This window comes from Hirundo rustica, chromosome 23, assembly GCF_015227805.2.
Source record: "Hirundo rustica isolate bHirRus1 chromosome 23, bHirRus1.pri.v3, whole genome shotgun sequence".
NCBI lineage: Eukaryota > Metazoa > Chordata > Aves > Passeriformes > Hirundinidae > Hirundo > Hirundo rustica.
Genome location: NC_053472.1, coordinates 1609933 through 1620332, shown reverse-complemented (window position 1 = coordinate 1620332; position 10400 = coordinate 1609933). Strand labels below are relative to the sequence as shown.

General features: G+C 58.3%; 2 protein-coding genes across 2 annotated transcripts; one reads left to right on the top strand and one right to left on the bottom strand.

Annotated features, from left to right (window-relative positions):
* Positions 1–301: 301 nt before the first annotated feature.
* FOXRED1 (FAD dependent oxidoreductase domain containing 1) lies at positions 302–4021 on the bottom strand. The gene is made up of 10 exons (XM_040085049.2): positions 3892–4021; positions 3009–3250; positions 2823–2933; positions 2627–2745; positions 2444–2538; positions 2171–2272; positions 2026–2093; positions 1793–1941; positions 873–1002; positions 302–797 (listed from the first exon to the last, which is right to left on the bottom strand). The coding sequence occupies exons 2-10, from the start codon at positions 3225–3227 to the stop codon at positions 438–440; spliced, it is 1353 nt and encodes a 450-aa protein (XP_039940983.1). The 5' UTR covers positions 3228–3250; positions 3892–4021; the 3' UTR covers positions 302–437.
* Positions 4022–4166: 145 nt separating this feature from the next.
* Positions 4167–10390, top strand: SRPRA (SRP receptor subunit alpha). Its single transcript, XM_040085073.2, has 14 exons — positions 4167–4336; positions 5014–5097; positions 5888–6051; positions 6148–6308; positions 6430–6583; positions 7022–7172; positions 7325–7431; positions 7622–7740; positions 8026–8112; positions 8206–8378; positions 8464–8677; positions 8754–8917; positions 9040–9138; positions 9362–10390. The coding sequence occupies exons 1-14, from the start codon at positions 4217–4219 to the stop codon at positions 9488–9490; spliced, it is 1926 nt and encodes a 641-aa protein (XP_039941007.1). The 5' UTR covers positions 4167–4216; the 3' UTR covers positions 9491–10390.
* The last annotated feature ends 10 nt before the right edge of the window (positions 10391–10400 follow it).

Sequence of the window (10400 nt, the reverse complement as noted above, 5' to 3'; positions counted from 1 at the left end):
GAATAACATGGACACAGGATGTGGAGGATAGGAATGTAATGGGAGTACTGGAGGACACTGGAGGAATTATGGGAGCACTGGGGGCATGAGGGACTGTGAGGACACTGGAACTAAGAGGAATTTGGGGAGGCAATAGGTAACATTGTGGGATACTGGGGACACTGGGACTGCGGGTGTGGGGACATAATGGGGATACTGGGAGGGAATGGGGCATAATGGGGACACTGAAGTTGTGGATGTATCAATGGGGACATTGGAACCGAGGGTACTGGGGAGGATACTGGTAGCACTGATGGAGGGAGCATGGCAGGTAGAGATCCCATTAATTTCTTGGCATGCTCATCATCCATCCATCCCTTTTATTGCTACAGGACACAACCCCTGGCCTGGGGAGGGGGTCCACGGTGGTGCCTCAGTTTCCCCCCTCCCCGCACCCATCAAATCACGCTGTGCTCCTCCAGCGGCTTCCCATTCACCAGCCTGTCCCACCCCAGCCTCTGCAGATCCAGGGTCTCATACTGGCCCTTGATCACCAGCTCGGCCACGGCCCTGCCAGCGGCCGGCGCGTGTTGGAGCCCGTGGCCGCTAAAACCCGCAGCTAAAAACAGATTTTCCAGGCGGGGGTGCGGGCCCAGCACCCCGTTCTGGTCAAAGGTGTTGTAGTCATAATATCCCGCCCAAGACCCCTGGACCCGCAGGGATTCGAAAGCTGGGACTCGCCGAGCCAGCCGGGGCCAGATCTGCTCCTGGAAATAATTGTGATCCACCGAGAGATCGCTGGGATCCGGCTCTTCCTCCTGGAAAAGGACAGACTGGAGGAGTCTGATAAAGAACAGGGGGGTGACTGATCTGAGGGGACCCCACGGGCTCACCTCGGAGGGGCTCATCCCGCCCAGGTAATTCCCGGCGAAGCCGTCCCGACGGAAATAAGCACCGGAGGTGTCGATGAGGAAGGGGCAGGAGAGGCCAGGACCATCGGGGCAGTGCCAGGTGAAGACATACCTGGGGAACCCCCAAATTGAGCCTGAGGGGTGCTCCCCTTGCCCCCCAATATGGTGCGGTGGGGCTGGGATGTGATGTTTGTCCCCTCCAAAAAGCAACACTGAGGGGTCATGTCACTTCTAGGCACGCTGCAGGGGCTGGGACTGTGGGCACTGGGGGATAATCGAAGTTCTGTGGGAGTAATGGGAATAGGGCTGTGAGCACTGGCAGGGTAATGGGGGCACTGGGGCAGTAATAGGGATACTGGGAATACTGGGGGAATACTGTGGATACTGGGGCTGAGGGCACTGGGGGACAACAGGTGACACTGAGGGGGATAATGGGGTCACTGGGATTGGGAGTATGGGGACATAATGGGGACATAATGGGGACATAATGGGGACACTGGTGCTGAGGGCACTTGCAGAATAATGGAAGCTCCAGGATGCAAGACACCACCTCCAAATAAAAAACTGAGGAAGCTCACTATCCCCCCCAGAAGTTGGAGGGTGGTGGGTGCTAGGACATATGTCCCATTCTGTGATCCCCCCAAATAGCACCCAGGGGTTCATTGTCACCCCCTCACAGACAGAAGGGTGCCAGGATGACACCCCCTCAAAATAAAAGTGCTGAGGTGCTCCCCCATGACACAGGGGTGGTGGGTGCTCAAGTATCCCCCCAAAACAGCACCAAGGCCATCGCCCCACTGAAGAAGGGGTTGCTGGGATGTGCCTCCACTCTGACCCCAGGAGCTGACCCACAACAGAGGGGGTGCTACCAGGCTGCCCCTGCTGTGAGCCCCCCCAAGTACCTCTTCCTGGGCTGGATGGGCAGCGCGGGCTGGCACAGCACCCTGGGCAGCCCATCCGCCTCCAGCAGCTTCCCAGCCCAGGCACCCGCAGCATTGACCACGATGGCACAGGCCACCGGCTGGTACTCCAGGCTGTCTGGCATGTGGACCTGGGAGGGCACAGACACGGCGTCACGGGCACGAGGGGGACACGGGCACCTCTGGGGACTGCGGGGTGGCACACACACACTCACGTGGACGTATTTGATGCGCGCAGACAACGGTGCCGGTGACATCAGGTAGTTGGTCGAGGTGACGAAAGCTGGAGGGTTTTGGGGTGAGGTGGGGGGTGCTGGGGGTGGCAGGGGGCAAGCCTCGCTGTGTACCCCCATCCCTCACCTCGCACCTCCCCGGAGCAGCTCTGGACTCCCAGGGATGTGGCTTTGCGCCGGAAAGCATTGAGGAGGGTCCAGGGGTCAAACCAGCCTTCATCCTCCAGACCTGGGCAAGGAAAGGTGGAGGGGGGGGCACTACTGTGTGACCCCCCTAATACACGCACTTTGGGGGGCTGGAACTCTCCTTCCGTAATAAAGCCAGCATGAAGGATGCATCAGGAGGATGAGGAAGGATGTTGAGGGGGGTCTCCATGCCCTTTCCCATCCTCCCACGTACCATAAGATGCCACAGCCACATCCTCCGTGTTTATCCAGGGGAATTTCGTCTTCAGCTGAGTGGGAGACATCAAGGTCACCTGCGCTCCTTCATCCCTGGGATGGCCAGCATATGGAGGAGGGTCAGGATGACCCCCAGCCCCGGAAACCTCCCCACCAGGAGGGCCCCATGTGGGTCCCCCACCTCTGGAGCTGGACAGTGGCCTCCAGGGCAGCAGCGTTCTGGGGAGATGCGAGGAACAGGTATCCAGAGGGCTGGAACTGGATGTCGATGGGGGGCTCATTCGGCACCCCAAGGTGCTCCTGTAAGGAGACAGGGAGACCACAGTAAGTGGGGCTGGATTCCCCAAAATACCCTCCTCCCATATAACCCCACGTACATTGATGTCGCGGAGGAAGCTGGCAGAGAAACGGGACATTTGGATATTTTCCCGGAGGGAAAACTGCTGCCGGATCCCCCCCGCCGACAGCACCGTGGAGGCTCTGGAATACTGAAGGAGGACAAAAGACAAGGGGTTCAGGGGGGTCCCCAAGTCCCTACCCTGCCCTGGGAGGGGGTGTCTCACCATGGGGTCCCGCTCCACCACGAGCACCTTCATCCCGTGCCGCCGCCGGCCCTCCAGCACCTTCAGCCAGTACGCCACGGACCAGCCCACCACGCCGCCCCCCACCACCACCACATCGGCCTCGTCGGGGGGCCGGTGGTCGGGGTGGGTCCCTGGGGGAATCCAGCCCTGCCCTCCGCTCCCCGAGGACGGCAGCTGATCCCTCAGGGTCTGTGCCATGCGCTCCAGGGTCTGCCCCAGCTCTGCCGGTGGAACGGGGGCTGCCGAGCCTGGGGGCACAGCTGGCAGCCCCCCTTGGGACCCCTCTAGCCCCGTCTGGGACATCCCCAGGATACCCCCCGGTTCCTCAGACTCCTCCCCAGGCCTCTGCGCGAATCCCCCAGGTCCCCTGGGTTATGGGGAAAACGCCCCCGGACCCTCTGTGAACCACCAGAACCGCTCCCCGGTCCCCTGGAATTCCCACCAGCCCCTCCCGGTCTGCTCTTGGGAATCACCCAAGGCCCCCCCTGCGATGTGCCCCCTTGGGACCCCCGGTTCCCACTGGGACCCCCCCTCCGGTTCTCCCCGGGCCTCCTAGAACCCCCCAGCTCCCTTCTGAGACCACCAGCCACCCAATTCTGCCCGAGCCCCTCCCGCTGTCATCTCCCCCAAGCCCCTCAGGCTCCCTCCCATAAACGCCCGTAACCCCCAGCCCCATTCCTGGGACTCCCATTCCCATCAATCCCGATCATGCCTTGTATCCTCACACACCCCAGCAATCCCTCCATTCCCTGGGATACCCCAATTCACTCGACGCCCGACGCCTCCTCCGTTTTTCCCGCGCCCCTCTCCCCGCGTCCCCCAAATCCCCGGCGCTGTGCCCGGGGACCCCTCCGGATCTCACCGCGGAAGAAGTCGGAGCTGCGCGGTCCCGCGGTGCGGAGGGGGCGAGCCGAGACCCCTGCCGGGATCCCCCCCGGTTCCGGGGTTCCCAATCCCGGGGTCTTTCCCCATCCCGGGGCCTTTCCCGGGGTTCCCCCCCCCAACCCCCTCACTCCCGGCGCGCGCAGCGCGTGCCCCAACCGCAGCATGGCCCCGCCCCCGGCCCGTGCCCCCGCCCCGCCCCCGCCCCGCCGCCGTCCCGCCAATGGCGCGCGGGGGGGCGGGGCTTCCGCCGGAAGCGCGGGGCAGAGCGACGTGTGCGCCCCGCCGGGCCCGGCGCCGCCGCCATGCTCGACTTCTTCACCATCTTCAGCAAGGGCGGCCTCGTCCTCTGGTGCTTCCAGGGCGTGCGCGGGCCCGCCGTCACCGCCCCCGTCAATGCCCTCATCCGCTCCGTCCTCCTGCAGGTCGGGCGGGATCGGTTGCCGGGGGGAGGAGGGTTGGGTAGGGGGTCACGTACCTGGCGAGGGGGGAGTGGGAGAGCCCACCTGCCGTGAGGGAGGGCGGCGCTGGGAGCCATCTGCCTGGGGAGGGGGAAGGGGCGGGACCGCGGACATGGCGGGGGAGGCGGGGATGGGACCATCTACCTGGGAAGGGAAATCGGGTGAGCCCGCGTAGCTGGCGGGGGAATGGGGCTGGGAGCACCTGCCTGGGGAGGGAAATGCGGGCACCAGCATCTCTGGGGGAATGGGATCAGCCGGGAATGGGATCAGCCCGTTGAGGGGCGGAGGTGGATGGGAGGCTCTGCACGGCGCGGGGGGGACATATGAATGGGCCCATCTACCCGGGGACGGAGAGGAGAGGGGTGGCACACAGGTGGGACCACCTGTTGGGCGGGGCACACGGGCACGACCGGCTCTGGGGTGGGGACGGGTGTGGGGTCACCCATTTGGGGGTGTGGATGGGACCGTCACCCCGGGGAGGAGACAGACTGCCTGGGACGGGGCACCCATGGGACCACCTGCCCGGGGCGTGTGGGGACATGTGTAAGGGATGCTGGCCCGCTTTGGGAAAGAGGGGTGACAGGGATGAGGGGATGGTGGGTGCTGCTGGCACCCCCGTTCTGACAGCTCCTCTCCCCCAGGAGAGAGGTGGCAACAGCTCCTTCACCCATGAAGCCCTCACACTTAAGTACAAACTGGACAACCAGTTTGAGCTGGTGTTTGTGGTAAGTGATACTCCCCAGGCACCCCTGGGGTGGCAGGAGGGTCCCTCCAAGCCCCCACATGCCCCCAAACCTGAAGGAAGGGGATTACCTCAGAAAAGAGGGGGAAGAGTTCCCGTTGTCCTGAGGTTTTCGCAAACAGCTGTTTGCATTGCGTAGGGCTGGGCCTCGGCTCCCAGACTGGTTTGGCTCCCCTGTCTCTGGGATTTTGGGGGTGAGGGGCTGTGATGAGCGTTTCAGGGGGATGTTGAGCAGTGACCCCAGTGTAGCCAGGCTCCCCCAGAGTGGGGACATGAGTGTTTGTCAGCTGAATGCTGCTGCAGTAGCAGCTTATTTTAATCATCTGCAACAGGATTAAAACTAATTAAACCTCAAATAGAAGCTGCAGCCTTGTAAGACTTCACTTTGGCCAGTTCTATTGAAAAAGAGCCAGAAATGTGTCATTCCTTTCACTTTACGGAGCACTTAATGCTCTCCTTTTCGGTCTCCTGGCACCTTATCTGCATAAATCCATACAACCTTCCCTGTTGACCCACAGATAAGCTAAAGGCTTTCTACCCTTGCCCTGTGTGTCTTTCTTGCCATGAGACAGCCTGTGTGTGTTAGGGTCACCGGCTGAGGCAGAGTTCTGGGCTGTTTTTCACCTTTTTGGGGCCATTTTAAAAGCCTGAGAAAGTGCAGCCTGAAGCTTGCACAAGTTAAAGAACTCTGAATCAAACAGAGACGTTCTTGCTTGCTTGCTGCTGTTGAATGAGCTGGAAGTGCAGTGTCTGTGTGCCGTGATCCTTGGCAGGTGGGCTTCCAGAAGATCCTGACTCTAACCTATGTGGACAAGTTGATAGATGACGTCCATAAGGAGTTCCGAGACAAGTACCGCAACGAGTTCCAGCAGAAAGGCGCCCTGGGCCTCCTAAATGGCACTTTTGATTTTAAAGATGACTTCATGCGCCTCCTCCGGTACAGAGCTTGGGTTTTATCTTAAATTTCTGTTTGGAGCAGAGATGGGAGCGGGGGAAGAGCTGAAATCCAGGCTAATGGGTCACCTCCCTGCAGGGATGCAGAGGAGAGCAGCAAAGTCCGAGCTCCCACGGTAATGAAGACGTTTGAGCAGTCTCTGAAATCCCAGAAGACTGTCAAGTGTATGATTGAAACCCGAGGGGAGAAACCAAAGGAGAAGGTCAAGAACAAGAAGAACAAAGGTTCCAAAAAGGATGGTGAGTTGATGGGGAAGATAAATGGGAGGGAAATAAATATTCCAGAGCAGTATGTTGCAGCCTGTGCTTTTCCAATCCGCTTGGAGCTGGACTGAGCTTGTGTTGGGGCTCTTCCTGTCAGGAACAGAAGCTGTGGCAGTGCCCAGTAAAGCATCTGCAGCTGACAAGCAGCTCTCAGCAGCAGGGGACAAGGAGGAGCTGACCAAGGATGAAATCCTGCAGAAGAACCGGGAGGAATTCTTCAGGAGACACATGAAAGCTGGGGAGAAGTCCAGGTGGGTGATGAGGGCATGGTCAGTCTGCCTGTGATTACAACTAGGCCATGGCTGAATCTCTCATCCTTTGGGTGACCCCTGGAAGCCAGACCTCACTTTCCTGGGCCTGATTTCCCTCCTTGATGAAAACACTGGAAGAAGACACTTGGGGGTCCTGGAGGGGTAATAGAACCTGATTTTCTTTACTGGGGATCCAGAAACCTTAGGAGAGGTCCAGACCTGTCTTTAGTGAGCAGACAGCAGCAGTGCATTGATACCTGGCTTGAGGGGAAGTGGTTCCATACAGGGTTAAAGTTCAGATAAATAAACTCTGGAGATTGGATTGGTCAGTTTCTGCCTTTTTGGGAAATCCAGGCTTTATTTTTCACATCTCCTAAGGAGGTGACGGCTGCTGTTTCCCTCCACTGAACACGAGGTTTCTGGTCTTTGTTCCACCAGATCTCCAAAGCCCGATGCACAGAAGGAGAAGGGGAAGAAGCCCCGGGTGTGGGATCTGGGGAACTCTAATGCCAAAGTACTCGATTACAGTAACTCTGCTACCAACGGCAGCGCGGAGGCTTGTCCTGTGGAGGAGTTTGACCCTGACATGGTAAGGAAAAGTCAGGCTCCATTTGCTGTCGTGCATCCTCTGGGCATTATGAACCCAGCCCAGTCTCTGTGCCTGGATGAGAAGGGATCACGAAGAAACATGAAACAAGGATTGTAGCACTCAGCCCATAAAGGCACTTCTTTCCCTTGCAGGCACTGGGGGACAAAAATCGGGAGCCTGGCCGCCTCTATGACCTGGAGTACGAGAGTGATGATGAAGCTGAAGAGGAGAAAGTTGTCCAGAACCCTTCAAAGCCCAGGTAAAGGCTGCCACAGCCCTTGCTTGTCACATGGGTCTTGATTTCTCTCCCGTAACTCCTGTTCTAGTCTAACCAGTAATGCGGGAAGCACAAACTGATGTGTTTGTCCACTCAGGGCAGGCCCTTCTGCATCTGACCTTTGCAGATGGTCACTCTCAAACCTCAGTGTAACTCTTCTGCTTCTCCACAGTGTGAAGAAGGGTGGCCTGGGGGGCATGTTTGGCATGCTGAAGGGCCTGGTGGGTTCCAAGAGCTTGACCAGAGATGACATGGACCCTGTGCTGGAGAAGATGAAGGATCACTTGATTGGTATGTCTGGATCCTTGGTGTGAGGGATTAGTGGTGGTTCCATATGCTCTGTTGGGTGGGCCCCAGTGTGGGTAGTGCCCGTGGTTTGGGATATTCTTCCCCACAAGAACTGTGGTGGGTTCCTGTGTCACCCCTGAGGAGCCCTCGAGAGTGCAGGTCCGGACGGAGGTCGCAGTCAGGTCCGGTGGGAATCCTGCACACTGACTCCATCCTTCCCTTGATGCCGATGTGGGACGTGTGTCACCTTCTCAGCAGCACTGACTCCCTGCTCTATCTTCCTCAAAGCTAAAAACGTGGCAGCTGAGATTGCAGTGCAGCTCTGTGAATCTGTAGCCAAGAAACTGGAAGGCAAGGTGATGGGAACGTTCACCAGTAAGTGTCCATGTGGCATCATCCTGCACGAGGTTTGGAGCTCAGGAGTATTCCCCGTGCGTGACATGTCCTGTTTCCATGCCCATTTCCCAGCGGTGACCTCGACGGTGAAGCAGGCGCTGCAGGAGGCCCTGGTGCAGATCCTGCAGCCCCAGCGCCGCGTGGACGTGCTCCGCGATGTCATGGATGCCCAGCGCCATCGCCGGCCCTACGTCGTAACCTTTTGTGGTGTCAACGGTGTCGGGAAGTCCACCAACCTGGCCAAGGTAGGACAGGATCCTGGACCACAGGGGTGACGGCGTCAGGCTGTGTAGCTACTAAGGGGCTTTTCTGATCCGCTGCTACCTGCAGATCTCGTTCTGGCTCATCGAGAACGGCTTCAGCGTCCTTATTGCCGCCTGCGACACGTTCCGCGCGGGAGCGGTGGAGCAGCTGCGCACCCACACGCGCCGCCTCAACGCGCTGCATCCCCCGGAGAGCCACGGCGGGCGCACCATGGTGCAGCTCTACGAGAAGGGATACGGCAAGGACGCCGCGGGCATCGCCATGGAGGCCATCTCCTACGGTACGCGCGGAGCCGGGGGCGGGTGGCGCGTTCCCGGCGCGGCGCCGTCCTTCACGCTGCCTCCCTGCTCCCCCAGCTCGGAACCAGGGCTTTGACGTGGTGCTGGTGGACACGGCGGGACGCATGCAGGACAACGCACCCCTGATGACCGCGCTGGCCAAGCTCATCGCTGTCAACGCTCCCGACCTGGTCCTGTTTGTTGGAGAAGCACTGGTGGGAAATGAGGCTGTGGATCAGCTGGTGAGTGTGGAGGCTTTGCTCCTGAGAGATGAAGAGGAAAAACCCTTTTCTGTAGGTTTTGCCAGAGAACTGGACAGTGGCGGCACTGCAAGGGCATTTCTCGGCTTCTTTTTCTCCCTCAGGTCAAGTTCAACAAGGCCCTGGCTGATCACTCCATGGCCCAGACACCGCGGCTCATCGATGGGATCGTCCTCACCAAGTTCGATACCATCGATGACAAGGTAAGGAGGCTGCTGAGGGCTGCAGAGAGCTTCCTGACAGTGACTGGAGGGGAGAGACGGGAATTGTCAAACACAGGGCACTCCCGCACTGCCTTTGTGTGTTTGAGGCATTGAACCCAGATTTAGCAGTCTGCTTTCCACACGTGGGGGATGAATGAATGAATGAATGACGAACTCCCTGAGCGGCAGCACTGGATTTCATGGTGCTGCTTGTCCCTGGCAGGTGGGTGCCGCCATCTCCATGACCTACATCACAAGCAAGCCCATCGTTTTCGTTGGTACCGGACAAACCTACTGTGATCTGAGAAGCCTTAACGCCAAGGCCGTGGTCGCAGCGCTCATGAAGGCCTAAACACCAAATCGCCGTGTGCAGATGTCCCAGAAGAACCTGCTTTACTCTGTCACCAACTAGTCTTTCCCGTGTAGTGCAGAACAGAATGGAGGAATAGCAGCTTGAGGAGTACTTCTTTTGGATAAAGCCCCTTTTATCCAGAAAAAGCCCTTCCCTGGGTTCCTCCATTCTGTGTCCAGTGATGCAGACTCCCTTGCGGGGAGGCCGAATCCAGAGCTTTGTATTGTTCATGCTGCACGGGGAGGGTGGGCGGTGCCAGGATCTGCTGTGCTTTTTGGTGGGTTTGAAGGCTGTTTTTTGAGCTGCTTTTGATTTTTAGACCAGCTTAGGGAGGAGGCAACAGGGACTTGGGCTTAGGGGCAGCGTTAGATCTGGCTCTTAATGTTGCTGCTCGTGGCAGCTCCACTGAAGCTGATAAACCAAAAAAAGGTGATGGCCTGTGCTGGGCTGGAGGGGACATGTTAAATTGCCTTAAAGTTGCCCATATCTGTCCTCACCTGGATTTTGGAGCAGGGTCCCTAGACACCATGGATTTGGGCAGGAGCTGGAGAGCTGCAGCAGCCAGGTCCAGAGGAGGAAGGCAGCATGCCCTGCCTGGCTCCTGCCTGCTGGTCTTGGCATTATATACTAGTAAAAAGGAAAAAAAAACAAACCACATTAATACTGGAAGAGAATGGTTCTGCTGGTGGCTGCTTGCTGCTTTCCTGCACCCTTTCTCCCCCCTCCGAGTGCCTCTTGATCCCGGTTGGAAGTGCTACACTGAATAATACAAACCTCTCTGACAATGTCTTGTAGCTCTGTATTGCAGATGTGCTATAGTGCAATAAATTGAATGCTGTCTGCTAAAAGACATAATTTATATGAAATAAACTTCATAATTTGTTCTCTGTGTATAAATAACTTGTCTCTA

Bases quoted from the DNA above. Each gene is read 5' to 3' on its own strand.
- FOXRED1 (XM_040085049.2), bottom strand. From the start codon at position 3,227: ATGGCACAGACCCTGAGGGATCAGCTGCCGTCCTCGGGGAGCGGAGGG. The intron at 1,942-2,025 runs GTGAGTGTGTGT...GTGCCCTCCCAG, and splicing joins CGCGCATCAAATACGTCCAC to GTCCACATGCCAGACAGCCT. The intron at 1,003-1,792 runs GTACTTGGGGGG...GGGGTTCCCCAG, and splicing joins CCCATCCAGCCCAGGAAGAG to GTATGTCTTCACCTGGCACT.
- SRPRA (XM_040085073.2), top strand. From the start codon at position 4,217: ATGCTCGACTTCTTCACCATCTTCAGCAAGGGCGGCCTCGTCCTCTGG. The intron at 8,678-8,753 runs GTACGCGCGGAG...CTGCTCCCCCAG, and splicing joins CATGGAGGCCATCTCCTACG to CTCGGAACCAGGGCTTTGAC. The intron at 8,918-9,039 runs GTGAGTGTGGAG...TTTCTCCCTCAG, and splicing joins ATGAGGCTGTGGATCAGCTG to GTCAAGTTCAACAAGGCCCT.